General features: G+C 46.2%; 1 protein-coding gene and 1 long non-coding RNA gene across 4 annotated transcripts; one reads left to right on the top strand and one right to left on the bottom strand.

Moving 5' to 3' along the window:
* Positions 1–204: 204 nt before the first annotated feature.
* On the top strand, positions 205–6229 carry CZIB (CXXC motif containing zinc binding protein). Of its 3 annotated transcripts, none has more exons than XM_045477449.1 (8): positions 205–340; positions 529–612; positions 1734–1790; positions 2158–2239; positions 2378–2478; positions 4250–4327; positions 5050–5115; positions 5969–6229. In XM_045477449.1, exons 1-8 carry the CDS (start codon positions 335–337, stop codon positions 6044–6046), a joined length of 552 nt encoding a protein of 183 aa, XP_045333405.1. In that variant the 5' UTR covers positions 205–334; the 3' UTR covers positions 6047–6229. The 3 variants fall into 3 exon arrangements, with proteins under 3 accessions (XP_045333405.1, XP_045333406.1, XP_045333407.1); XM_045477450.1 differs by having other exon boundaries at positions 206–340; positions 2447–2478; XM_045477451.1 differs by having other exon boundaries at positions 293–340; positions 1681–1790.
* On the bottom strand, positions 5355–9740 carry LOC123597908. The gene is made up of 2 exons (XR_006712304.1): positions 9258–9740; positions 5355–6719 (listed from the first exon to the last, which is right to left on the bottom strand). It is a non-coding gene; the product is annotated as an uncharacterized LOC123597908 (long non-coding RNA).
* Between the last annotated feature and the right edge of the window lie 5008 nt (positions 9741–14748).

The raw sequence follows: 14748 nt of genomic DNA, 5'->3' as shown, positions 1-14748 counted from the left end.
TAGGGACTATCTTGTTTGCTACGGTATCCCTCAAACTAGCATAGTGCTGGCACGAGATTGGCGATCAGCAAATTGCTGACTGCTGGAGGAAGGATTCGGCGGGTCTGAGTTCAGGCGAATTGCGGACTCACGACACCTACACAGGTCCACCTAATCGGAGAAAAAGCCCAGCATGCCCCGGAAGCCGCGGCGCGTGAAGACCCCGCCCTCCGCTCCGCCCCACGCACGCCGGAGGTCCGCACCCGGGTGCGCTGGCGGCGCCCACAGTTTACGACGGGCCGGAAAGTAGCGGCTGCAGCCAGTGCCGGGCCTGGTCGGGCCGAGCCGGGCCAGTATGGGGGTAAGGCGAGGGCGGACTGCCGCCGGGACAGGGACGGGAAGGTGGCGGGAGCTTGTGCCAGGGGGGAATGAGAGAAGTGGGCCCGCGCTGAGAAGGAGCGGGGAGGCTCGTACCGGGAGGGGAGGGACTGGGGCTAGATAGGGCGGCGCAGGCGCCGTTGTTGCAATTGCGGTGGCCCTCCCTCACAGAAAATTGCGCTGCAGCTCAAAGCCACGCTGGAGAATGTCACCAACCTCCGGCCTTTGGGCGAGGACTTCCGGTGGTACCTGAAGGTACAGCTTGATGGGAGGGGCCTTGGCGGGAGAAGGGAGGAGCATCGTGGAGGCTGTAGGCGCGGTGAGGTTCCCGGCCCCGGAGCAACTCCGGAAGGGGGCGGGGCGCCACAGGCCCATTCCCAGAATAGTTTTCCAGTCCCGAAGTGCCGGTCCAACGGGAGCTTTGTGTCCAGCAAGATCGGAAATATGTAGCCATTAAATGTTATTTTCCTGGATAGAATTTTGTTCGCTTTTTAAAATGTATTGGTTAATTCTTAAGTGGTAGTCTTTAGGAGTTCCTTTTGTAATTTTCTCTCCGTGAAATATTTCATGTTGTGTAAACACCGAAAGACTACCTGAAGAGGGCTTGGGATTATTTAGTAAGGAGGAGAATTTCGCTGTTTTATTTGTTGATTAGGCTTTATCGTGAAAGCGTTTTAATTTTGTGCGTGGCTTCCCCCTTCCTTCTCTACCCTATACTGGTGAATCTGGTACTCTGGTGACTGGGTCTACAGAGGCCCCCCCTCTTACCTGAGCAGTTTGAGGTCCTTCACTCTTCCAGATCTCAGAACTTCTGCTTTATTTCCCTCGTTGTCTAAATCCCAGCATCCTTCAGAACCTGGCAAAAGCTCTGTCTCTTTCAGGAAGCTTTGTTGGCACCTTTATTACCAAATACTTTGAAGCTCGAGTACCAGAGCTTATTTGAGGAATTGATGCCCTTCTGCTTCAAAAAGCACACAGTCTAGTTAAGGAGACAGAGAAATAGAGTAACGACAGAGTGATGAGTACTTTTACTAGGAACCTACAAGGCCTGTGAGAACACAAGGAAAGCTCCAGACCTAACGAGGGGATGGGGGTGAGGGCTGTTGAAGCCTTTTCTGTACTATATATTAGCCTTGAATTTCCAGCTAGACTGGGTGCTTCTAGGAGGGGTGCATGCCAGCACGAAAAACACTTGACCTTTTCTTTGCCCGGAGAGAAGTTCAGTTACATCCTTGGTGGGGCCGGTTGTAAGGATGAGGTGAGACTGTGGTCAAGGGGTAGGTTGAACATGCCCACTTCTCACTGTTCTTACCCTTCCTTTAGTGTCTGCCCAGCTGAACCAGCTATTTTACTGATCTTCTTTTTCCTCCCCCAAGATGAAATGTGGCAACTGTGGTGAGATTTCAGAGAAGTGGCAATATATTCGGCTGATGGTAACTACTCCCCCTACCACCATACCCAAACACAAACACACATATGCCTCTGGGCAGGGATTTAGGGAGGGAACCTGTGGCCCTAATCTCACAGGTCTTTGCACCCTACTTTCTGTAGTTTGGGAGGGCAGGCACTAGTATGATCAACACTGGGGAGACCAGGCTTCTTTGGGATGTGAGGCAGAGCCCAAAACCAAAAAGAGTCTTTTTCTCAGTCTCAAAAAGCCTCCCCAGGATTCTTGTTGTAGCAGGTGGCTCTCCCTCTCTCCATCTTGGTCTCTTTAGCTAATAAGTGGTAGGACTGGGTCTCTTTGAGACCTTTACGTCTAATTGATGTTTGACTAGAGGTTCTTTTTACCCTTGCCAGGACAGTGTGGCACTGAAGGGAGGTCGTGGCAGCGCCTCCATGGTCCAGAAGTGCAAGCTGTGTGCAAGGGAAAACTCCATCGGTAGGTCAGGTTGTGAATCCTGAGCTCCCCCAACCAGGCCCACATCTTCCTGGTACCAGACCAAAGGCAAACTCATGTTACTGCGGGTGGACCCAGGCCTGAGGTGCCCAAGCGATTGCAGCAGACTCTTTTTCCCAGAGCCACATCTGGGCACCTGGACAGGGCCAGGGTATGGACTCGTCAACTTTGTCTTCTCTTATGTTTCAGAGATTTTGAGCAGCACCATCAAATCTTACAATGTAAGTTTCCTGCTGTGGTGGCAGGTGTGGTGGGATTAAATCTAAGCTGGGAGCTAAGAGGCCTGGGTTCTAGAGTTCTGTCTGTACCAGAGTGACTTGCCATGGGACATTCATTCATATACTTGTTCATTCATTCAGTCTGTCATGGTATTAGTCGTCTATTCACAATATACTGGCTGAGTGCTTGGTAGGAAAGAGATTCATGAACAGGCTATTACAGTGTTTTCTTTATAAGCGCTGGGCTGTGGAGCTCAGTGTACATCTGACCCAACCTGGCCACTCAGTTTCCATCACTGAGAGCACTTTGTCTACCCTGAGGGACTAGTGAGCCTTCTCTGAAACCATGGGTGGGACAGTCCTTTGGTGCATCCCATCCTTGATATTGACGTTATAACTAGTTATGCATTACTGTGTTAACAAAGTAGTCTAAAGGGGAGGGAGGGAGTGTGTGCTTTTGGGTCTCTGTTTAAAGGGTAGTTACTTGTATTCATCTATCCCTTATTTAGTATTTAAAAATTTTTTTTAATGTTTATTTTTGAGAGAGACCATGTGTGGGGGAGGGGTAGAGAGAGGGAGGAAGACACAGAATCTGAAGCAGGCTCCAAGACTCCAAGCTGTCAGCATAGAGCCCAACGTGGGGTTCAAACTCATGAACCATGAGATCATGACCTGAGCCAAAGTCAGATGCTTGACAGACTGAGCTACCCAGGTGCCCCTCCCTTGTTTAATATTTTTGAAACATGTATGATTTTTGCCAAATTCTCAGCTTTTTCCTGAAGTTTAAGGGAGAAGTCATGAGGATTTGCTGCCAAGTAATTGATAATATAGTGGAAGAGACAGATTAACAAACAAAAACAAACCAGAGCCAACAGTGTCTCATCAGTGCTAGGCACATGGTTAATGTATAGATTTTATAGTGAATGACACAATGTGATTGAATGTGTGGGTGTGGTGCCTGGCATCTCTGAGCCCATGGGTGAGGTAGGCATGAGTTTCCTCACTAACTCACCCCTCTCAGGGTGCCCCCTCCATGTGAAAATCCCATTTCAAAGGCTTTTTTTTTTTTTTTATAGTTTATTTATTTTGAAAGAGAGAACATGAACAGGGGAGGGGCAGAGAGAGGGAGAAGGAGAGAGAATCCCAAGCAGTCTCTGCACTGTCAGTGCAGAGCCCAATGAGGGGCTTGAACTCACAAACCGTGAGATCATGACCTGAGCTGAAATCAAGGGTCAGACACTTAACTGTGTCACCCTGGCACCCCTCCAAGCCTCCTGTCTCACAGCATGGCAGATGGTTAGCAAAAGGCTGCAGTTAAGTGTACTGGGCCATTTGGAAGATCTGGAGACTTTATAGCTTAACATTCTTGTTCATATTTTTTGAGAATTTTATCACTTATTGAGCATAGCCAGGGACTATAGCTGGGCACTTTACACATAGTTCAGATTCTCACAACAAACCTGCAGTGGTTTCTTCAGCCCAGTCTGACCATCTTAGATGGGAAGAGAGGCAGAAGGCAGAGCTCTGTCTGAGCTCCTATCCAGGCAGGCTGACTCTAGAACCCACAGTGTTTCTTCTACAGCATCTGTGTACAAGAAGGTCTCATGGGGAGCAGGTGACCAGTGCAGACTTCTTCCGGAAGGGAATGGGTTGCTCCTGAGTCCCATTCTGGGCTCACAAGGGCAGTTGGGCCCACTTGGCAGGAAGAGCAGGGGCAGTGGGATCATCCTAAGGGTCCAGTTGGGCCTGCCCCCTCAACACACTTCCTTTCTAGGCTGAAGACAATGAGAAGTTCAAGACAATTGTAGAGTTTGAGTGTCGGGGCCTTGAACCAGTTGATTTCCAGCCTCAGGTGCGTGTATCTTCCCAGGGAACCTGTATCTTTGGGGAGGGCATATAGAAAGTGACAACAGAACTCTGCTTCATGCACAGACCATGGACTAGGACTTCCTTCTCAGAATAATAATTATTTATTAAGTGCCTACCATATGATGGGCACGTTCTGGTCACTTTTACGTGTTACTTCGTTTAATCCTCACAGTGACCTTGTGAAGTTATTCACCCTATCTTTCAGACAAGGAAAGAATTTCAGATTTTGCAACTTGCCCAGGGTGACAGAGTTCATAAACACTGGTACTGTTATTTGAACCCAGGTCTGTCAGACTCCAGAGCCAGTGCTTATCCCACTTTAGTTGTGCAGCATTTTGACCTCACAACAAATCTGTGAGGCAGGGAGATGAGACAGTCTTGTCATCCCCATTTCATAAACAATATGACTCGGGTCCAGATAGGGGAGTGACGTGCCTAGGATCTCAGAAAATTGGGTAATGGAAAGGTTTACCCCCCACCTCCTGCCTCTGGTCCAAGGCTCTAGTTTGGAGGAACTACTATACTCCTGGGGCAGCTGCCAGGCCCTGGAAGTGCAGTAGTTATTCCAGAGCAGGTGCCCCCACTGCATCTCTGTCCTCCCATCCCAAGGGTGGTGGGAAGAGAACCATTTCCCTGGCCAGGCCTCACATGCCAGACTGGTGCCTCCTTTCCCCAGACTAACAGCTGCCGTCCCGTCACCTACAGGCTGGGTTTGCTGCCGAGGGCGTGGAATCGGGGACGGTCTTCAGTGATATTAATCTTCAGGAGAAGGTACAGGACTTGGGGGGTCTTGCACGGTGCTGGAGGGTACCTGGTGGGAATTACCCTTCTGGTGAACAAAGATCATCAATACAAAGCTGACTCCACATTTTTTTTGCTGATGATTTTGGTGTTTAAAATGGCCCCAAGTGTAGTGCTAAAGTGCTGTCTAGTGAAGTCTGGGGTGAAAATGCATGGAGAAAATGCATGTTAGATCAGCTTTGTTTAGGCAGGAGTAATAGTGCTGTCAGCTAGGAGTTCAATATTAATGAATCAACTATATATGTTAAATAAGGTGTTTTTTGTTTTTTTGGTTTTTTTTTTTAACAAAAACCTACCCAAAACAAGGTTATATATTCATTGAAGAAAATGTGATCAGATGCTTCTGAGAACCTAACCTTATATTTTCCCTGGGAATAGCGGTTCACTGTTTGCTAATTCAGTGTTTGTAGTGATTATGTAGATTGTAACTACCATGAATAACAAGAATCAACTGTATTACTGGCCACATTACTGTCTTACATAGGCCTTGTGGTCAGGCTTCAAAAGAACAGAAACTTCAGTCTGCATAGCACCTAATAACAACAGTAACTGAAATTTACTGAGCTCTTATATGCGCTCAGTACTATGCTGAATACTTTTACATGTGTTACCTCATTAGATTCTTTCAAGATGGAGGTCTGCTACTGTTCCCGCCCCCCCCCCCCCTTTTTTTTTAATAGAACTGAGACTCAGAGAAGTTAAGTGACTTGCCCAAAACGGAATCTGGCTCTGTTCTGGGTCATACATGTTTGAAGTCCCAGTTCGTGACCATTGTGCACACTGTCCCATCTCGTGAGGCTAATAACGGCCATTTTTCCCACAGGACTGGACTGACTATGACGAAAAAGCTCAGGAATCTGTGGGAATCTACGAGGTCACCCACCAGTTTGTGAAGTGCTGAACCCTCTTCCTGCACACGTGCCTCAATGAACTGAGAAGGGACAATGTGCCCCAAGCAGCAGAGCCCACTGAGGCTAATCCCCTCATCCCCTGTGTGCTGGAAGCTGTCTGAGCCCTCACAGCCTGCATGCTGGGCTCTGCCACAGCTTCCCAAGCATCACCAATAAAGCCGCTGTTTGTGCTACACTGGTGCATGAAGACAGAGTCAGGTAACAGCCACTCCCTCCACAAATGACAATTCATGTTGGGAGTCTCTGTTTCCTGGCACATTCCCACAGTACAGGATCCATCCTGTACTTCTCAGGGCTCTCCAGCTCTTGGGGAGGGGGCAGGTCAACCCGGAGGACCTACGTCCTGAACCAAAACACTGCACTGACCACCTTGCTCTCAGGTAAACCCAGGCATCTCTAGCTGGTGTCACTTCATGTTCCAGGGCTGGTGGGGACTTTGGAGTCAACAGTCCAGTCCTGGCATGAATCTGCTCTGTAAAATTCCTGCCAGACAGTCATCAGGTCTGTGCCCACTTGCTGTGATGGGGCAATCCTCTCCCATCAGGGGAGTCAGTATGAAAGTTCTTCTTTCTGCTAAGTCAGCCTCTGTGCTCCCTACAGCTCCTGCTGGTCCTGGGTTGTCACTGTGTGGTCATGCACCCCTGTGGAGGTCTGAAGATCCCCCTGCAGATAGAAAGAAGAGTTCAGTGCACAGTAAGGTCAGGAGGACATGCTCATGCCTTCACACTGGTAAATCCACCATCTGGAAAACCTGCTGTGAGACCTTATTGCTCTAGTGTTCTGCTGGAACCAGGAATTCTTTGCAATAAAAATTACTGCAATTTCTGAGAGGCCCATAGGGGAAGAGCCTGCCCACTTCCAGACCGGTTATGGGGGGCACTACCTCAGATTTCAGGTAAAGCTGGCTGTATCCAAGGGTGGTGAACAGATTCCTACCTTGTCCATTCTCTAGTCTGGCACATACATCATGTTTCCTCCAGGTTCTGTGTTCCTGGCCCCTGGACCTCTTTTTTTGTACCTGATAAAGCAGGGCTTCTTTGGCCCTCCCTCAGCAGGTCTATGAAGTATGTCACCCACAGGGTCCAAGTCCACTGCCTGGCATGAAAGCAAATAAGTGGAAGAAGCCTGAGTAAGCAGCCTTTCTAGGTTTTGGCCTCTGTAATATCCAGTGTGTGTTTGCTCATGAAAACAAACACTAAAAGGATCTCAAGGTTTTCTTTATATTTTAGATTATTTTCTCATTTCTCAGGGAGGTAGAAGAAACCAAATGATCACTAACAGATTAAAGGAAAAATAGATTATGCCAACAGATGCAGAAAAAATATTCAGTAAAATTTAACGCCGATTCAACAGAAACAACAAACCATAGAAACTCTTAGCAGACCACAAAGTAGAAAGGAACTATCCTTATCTCACAAAGGAGATCTACAGAAAACCTAGAGCAAAGGAAATGTGTGAAGTATTCCATGCAAGGTCATGGTAAGATGAGAATCCCCTTGATCACTGCTACTCTTCCTTGTGCTTGAGGTCCCACAGCAAAAAGAAAATAAGGGTAAGTCTCGAAAAGGAAGAAACAACTCATTTTCACAGATTGTGATTTTCCACTTAGAAAATCCAAAAGCATGAACAGGTACTGGAATTATGATCAATACCCAAAAACCAAATGCATTTCAGTACGATGGCAATATGCAAAATCTAATTCAAGAAAAAAGTGCCATTTATAATAGTAACAACAAAAAATACCTCCAAAACTAGGAACTAAATCTATCAAAAATGTTCATGACCTTATTGGATGAAATTATTAAACTTTGCTGAAAGGTGCTAAAGCCTAAATAGAGACCTATGCTATTGTTGATTGATAGGAAAACTTGAAGTTATAAAGATCCTTCTCAACAAATGTATCTATAAAGTTCTTGTGGAAATCTCAACTTTCTTAACAGAATGTAAATTCATTCTGAAATCCATGATACGACACAGATGGGAGACTCCCTCTACCAGATACCACGATGTAGTTACAAAGCAATGGCAGGTAAGCCACCATGATATTAGAGAAAATTATTAAACTTTGCTGAAAGGTGTTAAAGCCTAAATGGAGACCTATACTATTATTGATGGATAGGAAAACTTGAAATTATAAAGATCCTTCTCAACAAATGTATCTATAAAGTTCTTGTAATCTCAACTTTTTTAACAGAATGTAAATTCTGAAATCCATGATATGACGCAGGTGGGATACTCCCTCTACCAGATACCATGATGTAGTTATAAAGCAGTGGCAGTTAGCCTCCATGATGTAGTATTTGTATATTGATATACAAATAGACCAGTGGAACAGTAGACAGACCCCTGCATGTATGAAAACTGCATGGTTTAAGACAGGTGGTATTGCCAGTTTGGAAATGATTAACTTGCCAATAAGTGGTGCTGGGGCAATTGTTTACATTTGCCCATTAAATGAAACTGGGGCGTTATTTCACTGGCATATAAGTCTATTCCAAGGTTAGTTCTCTTGGGTGCTTTGATACAGCATTATGCTGGGTAGAAGAAGAATCCTGGGCTGTCTTGCTTACTGTAAACCCTGGGCAAGTACGTTTCCTCTCAGGACCCCATTTTCTCCATCTAAAAGAAAAGGGCACTTTGACCTCTGACATTCTGTTGCTCAATAAGATTAGTCAAAATGGTGGCAGCATGTCTGAGGCCTGCCCTTCATCACCACCAGGAAAGCTAGTTCCTGGCCCCACACTCCAGGACTGTGGTCTCCTGTCCAGGTAGTGGAAGTTAAAGCAGCCAGATGTGGGGACAAGTGGAAGATGAGACCATTTGAGGCCTAAGTTCCCTACCATCTTAATTTGGACATTCTGCAAAGGTCCTCAGTATACTCTTACGTGATCCCTGAACAGCTGTTTAAAAGGTACCATCTTTATCCAGCAGCATTTTTTTAAACTAGGCATGTGTGTGTAAACACTTGGCTTTTTGTGAATAGCAATGAGATGAAGGTTGGGTAACATTAGGCTACATCCTCGTGTACAACAGTCATTTCTGTTGTTTCCCAGAAAGGGCAAAGTCACCCAGAATCTCTGCCTGGCTAGGCAGCCTGAGTGATCATCTCACAATGCTGTCCCCATTCCTGTGTGAGCCAAGTTCCCTTGGACTGAGCCCTTTCCCTCATTAGCCATTAGAGCTCCAGAGAAGGCTGCATACCTGGCTGGCCTCCAGAAAGCTCAGGACCCACAACACTGGACATCTTCACTCTCCTGACACTTAGCATGCATCTGAATTTTCATTCGGCCATCTTCCCTGAGGGTTTCTGCTGCAGCAAGCTCTAGAGGGAGAAAGATGAATCAGACCCACGCTGTCTTGTTCAAGAGCCAAGTAACTAAGCCACTAATTAAAATAGTCACTGCCAAACATACATACGCATTGGATCACTGGGATTACTTGAAAAGGGTAAATTTCCTGGCCCCACATCATTCCCACTGAATTAGAATCTCTGGGCTAAAACCTGAGATGAATCTGATGTTTCTAGACCACCAGAATCATTAGAAGAGATTTCACAGCAGGATGTGCTCTGGGCCGCTGCAGGGACTAAATGAGATAATGAAGGCAACATGTTCAGCGCAATGTCGGGGGCACCACACACAGGAAGAAATGGAGGCAGTTCCAATTTTGTTAGAAATGCAGACAGTCTAGGACACCTGGGTGGCTCAGTCGGTTAAGTGTCTGGACTCTTGATTTCAGCTCAGGTCATGATCTCACAGTTTGTGAGACTAAGCCCCTTGTTGGGCTTTGGGCTGACAGCACAGAGCCTGCTTGGGGTTCTCTCTGCCCCTCCCCTGCTCTCACATGCACGCATGCTCTTTCAATAAGTAAATAAACGATAAAGAAATGCAGACAGTCTGGGCTGTTCTCTAATGACTAAGTACCCACATGGAGCTGCTCCCTAAACTGGGAAACAGCAGTAGATAGCCAACCTTGCCCTAGTTCCCCAAGTACTGTACTGCTGCTACAGCTCCCTCTTCTGAGCCTATCGCTTCCTGCTTAGAAAGAATTGGTTTGGACTGGAAAGACACAATCTAACAAGACAAGACAAACACCAGCTGTTGCTTACAAAACCCAATTACTTAGATTTATAGCAGACATGGGCTGAGTTACAGGTGAGAAAAGACCTGGCTTTGGGTTAATCATAATAAGCTCACCCTATGACAACTGCAAATTCACTGTGAATTAAAAGTGATCACAGGCTAGATCAAAAGAAATAATGGCAAGAAATGGGATGAGAGCAGGCCCTCTCTCAGCCTCTAATTGGTTAGTCCATGCTGTGGTGAACTGTCTCATTTGGTGCTCTGCTCTTTAATGCAATTACAAACAAAACCTGGAGATCATTCCTGTGAGGTATAGTGTGAGAACAGGAGAGGTTTCTCTAGGAGAAAACATTAGGAAGGGGGTTGGGGGGAAGGGGCAGAGGTGATCAGCCTCTACAGAGCTGAAGGACTGACATATGGAAAAGTGCAAAGACGAATTATACTCCATAGGGGCAAACTAGCACCAAGTGTAGAGTTTCAGGGGGATTTCAGTTCAATATAAAGGAGACTCTCCTAATGTCTATCCAGAATTGGAATGTGATACATTTTACTTCATGAGCTCCCAATCCCTGGAGGCTTTCAAGAAAAGACTATGAGGATTCAGGCCTCTAACTTAACACAAGACCAGATTTATCACATCAGAATTTCTATTTTGATGCATCCAGGCAGGAATTACTGGGCTAGACAATACTAGGAATTTTACAACCTTAAGAATCACTACTACAGACAAATATATGGAGTTGAACTGTCAACTGTCAAGACTAGGTGAGAAAACCAAAAACTTGTTTCTCTTCTGAAATATCCTAATAACAAAGTTTTAACAATAACTGAAGAGGAAAATGAATTTGCAACCAATGTAATTCAATGAGCTAGCTCTCCTGAAAAACCTGGGCTCTCGCTGGGTTGTTGCCACTCTTCTGATTTGCTTGGAGTTAGTATGGAGAGGCTGCTTCAGTACCTTCGGCATACTGAACTGTAAGCACTGTTGTCCACTCTCTCTTGCCCAGCTCAGAACCTCTACCTACAGTGACCATCTTGCTGTTCCACGGACTACAAAGGCTCAGATGCCACGCACTGTGTTGAACATGGGGATGATGATACAGCCCTCAAGACGCTTGCTGGGACAGATGAACGGACAATCACAGCACGGGGCTTCAGGCGGATATTCTGTTAGTTCCCAAATATTTAACCAGCCCTGGGCCCCTCCAGTTGCCCACAGCCTCGCAATGGAGACAATTGCAGAAACTGTAAAGTGCTGTGGGAAAGGTTAAATTGTCAGGACGTTTTGGGCATACTCAGGAGCACTAATTCAGTCTCAGGATAGGGTGAGGGGAGGTTTCCTACAGGAAGTGAAATCTTGCTGAAATTTCAAAGACGAGCAGAAGATGGCCAAAAGGGCGGGGAGGGGGTTATGTTCCAAGCAGAGGCAATGGCAAATAGCATGGCATCCCTGAGGATGTGCAAGCTGTTAAGATAGGTGAGGCTGAAAATATCAGTTGGGCCAGCCCCCTCAGGGACTCAACTGTCACATTAAAGGATATGGACTTCTTTGCAAGGTAGTGAAAAACCATTTTAGAATTTTAAGCAGGGATATTTCAAGCAGGCTTGAAACGGGAAAAAATCACTGGCTACAGTGAGGAGGAAGAATGGACTGGAGTGAATGAGTGAAGTCTAGAGTCAGGAGGGCCAGTCAGGAGTGAGGAAATAGATTCCACCTCTTGAAAGGAGAAGCCACAAGGTTACCCTGCAAAGGTGTGGGTGCTAGGAGAGAACAGACATCTCCAGCAATAACCCACTATGTGTCAGGCCCTTTACTGGCTAAAACAGAAGTCAAAGCTAGGAGCAGCAGGAGAATGGAGAAAGGGACGACCCGCCACACCCTAACCTCCCTCACTTTCTCCACCCGCCACTGTCTCGTGTCCCCCTCCTCAAATTCTAGCCATTCTTTGTCATGTTACATGAGGATAACTGGAGAGGTGTCGCTAGATTCGGAAAGCATGTTTGATGTGGTCTAACTTAAAACATAAGCTAGTAGGAACCACAATGCGATACCATTTCACACTCACCGCAATGACCACATGCAAAATAGACAGATGGATGATAAGTGGTGGTGAGGATGTGGAGACATTGGAACCTTCATACTCTGCTGGTGGAAATGTAAAATGTGTCCAATGGAAGACACCCTAGCAGTTCCCTAAATGACCAAACAGAGCTATTACATGACTCAGCAATTCCACTCCTACATCTATACCCAAGAGAAATGAAAACATGTCCACCCAAAAACTTACACACAAATGTTCACAGAATTATTCTTAACAGCCAAAAAGTAGAACAACCCAAATAGCCATCAACTGGTGAATGAATAAAATGTGGTATATCCATATGCTGAAATAGTATTCAGCAATACAAAGAAAATAAGCATTGATACATACTAGAACATGGGTAAACCGTGAAAACATTATGCTAAGTGAAAGAAGCCAATCACAAAAGGCCATACATATATCGTATAATTCCATTTATATGAAATGTCCAGAATACGAAAATTTAGAGAGACAAAGAGTATATTAGTGTTTGTCTAGGGTTTGTGGGTGGGGAGGGAGGAGTTGAGGGAAAAGGAGAGTGACTGATAACAGGTACAGCATTTATTGGGGGGATGAAAATATTCTAAAATTCATTGTAGTGATGGTTGTGCAACTGTGGATATGCTAAAATGTCTGAATGATACATTTTAAAAATTTTTTTTTTTTTCAACGTTTCTTTATTTTTGGGACAGAGAGAGACAGAGCATGAACGGGGGAGGGGCAGAGAGAGAGGGAGACACAGAATCGGAAACAGGCTCCAGGCTCCGAGCCATCAGCCCAGAGCCCGACGCGGGGCTCGAACTCACGGACCGCGAGATCGTGACCTGGCTGAAGCCGGACGCTCAACCGACTGCGCCACCCAGGCGCCCCTGAATGATACATTTTAAATAAGTGGAATATATAATGTGTGAAGTATATCTCAATAAAGCTATAAAAAAAACCATAAACTACATGATATCCACAAAACTCACTCAGGAGGTCCAGGGGGAATCTCAAAGAAAAGCAAATAATCTCCAGAGAGGCTGGTATGGCTGTGAACCTGGAGATGAGCCACATCGTTCCAGAGTCATGAACAGAGAAAGCCACCTGGACAAAACTTGCTGACTTCCCAAAGCCTACTCCTCACACAGGAAATTCCACATGGGAGCGGCTTTAGGGTGAGGAAGAGCAGGGATTAATTTAACAAAGTTCATCATTGGAGGTCAATTAGTTTCAGATGTTGAATGAAAGAATTCAAGCATGAACCCAAGACCAGAAGGAAGGGTCGGGTAAGTTGTAAATAGGAATGCCGAACACTGTACTACCCAAGGGTCCATTCACCCTGAACATATGCATGAAACAGGCATCTCAGCCCTGTAAGTTCCAATCAAAGCTTCAGTCTTAAGAGCTTATGCTGTGGGGAACTCGCTATGCAAGTGACTGGAACCAACTCGCTTTAATAAGGAATGGAACAGCAGAGACCTCACAGCAGCAAGAGAACACAGATTTAGCTTCAACTATATGCCAGATGCTTTACCTCTATCATTACATCCAGTCCTCATGACATCCCCGTGCTATAGGAACTGTCCTCATTCTACGAAAAGAAACTCACACAGCAGACAGGCAGAATAACTCGCCTTTGGTCACATAGAGAGGACACGGTAGAACCAGGATACCAGGAGTTCAGGTGTTGGGGGGGGGGGGGGCGGTGTCACTATTTGTTTATGACAAATAGTACACATCCAGGATCCTCTCCAGTTAGAAGTTCTTTGAGACGAGGCCCTCGTTCTTGGTTAGTCGGAGAAATAGAGTCGTCTGACTCACCCACCCTGCAAATGGCCCCACAGATAGCATAGGTTTTAAACTTGCTTTTGAACTTGCCTGTCATCCTGTCAACCATTTCCGCTGTCCGTACAGATGCACGAACCCACCAGCGTACTTCCGCGGTCGAAAGCAAACAGTGGCCGCTACCACGCAGAGGAAGCGGCAGAGCAGAGGGCGGGCAGGGCGGGGCCTCGGCAAGTGCTTCCGGGTTGGCACGGGCACGGAGGGGCTCTAGTTCAGGTTTTCTTGATAGTTCCCAGGTGAGAGCAACATCATGTTCACGTGCCCTGGCAGCCTTCAGATGGCCCTCTCTAATCAAACCACGGAATACAGGGGACCTGGTACCTGTTGGGTCATCACTAAATGATTACTGAGTGAAGGGTGGAATCGACTAAGAAGGGGTGCAGGCATGTTTATGTGAACTGTAAGAAGAATTAAGTGAGATGATGCTTTGGAAGTGCTTGGTGACTGGCCAGTCCCGGAATTCAAATCCCAGCTGTCCACTGAGTCACTGGGGTATCCACTGGGAATGCAGCTGAAATTAAACACAAACAAAAACCCTTCTTTTTCAAAACACAAGATAGAACAGAACACCCTTCATATCACAGTGGTGTTATAACAATAGATTAACATAAAATTCTGTGTTCACTCAAAACCAGAGATTTCAAGTGCAAAATGTACTGAGTGATCATGTGTACATTAGGCCACAGATAGCACGCTAGATTC

The sequence above is a fragment of the Leopardus geoffroyi genome, chromosome C1, assembly GCF_018350155.1.
Source record: "Leopardus geoffroyi isolate Oge1 chromosome C1, O.geoffroyi_Oge1_pat1.0, whole genome shotgun sequence".
NCBI lineage: Eukaryota > Metazoa > Chordata > Mammalia > Carnivora > Felidae > Leopardus > Leopardus geoffroyi.
The sequence above is the reverse complement of the archived record's forward strand: the minus strand, read 5'-3'. Positions and strand labels throughout refer to the sequence as shown.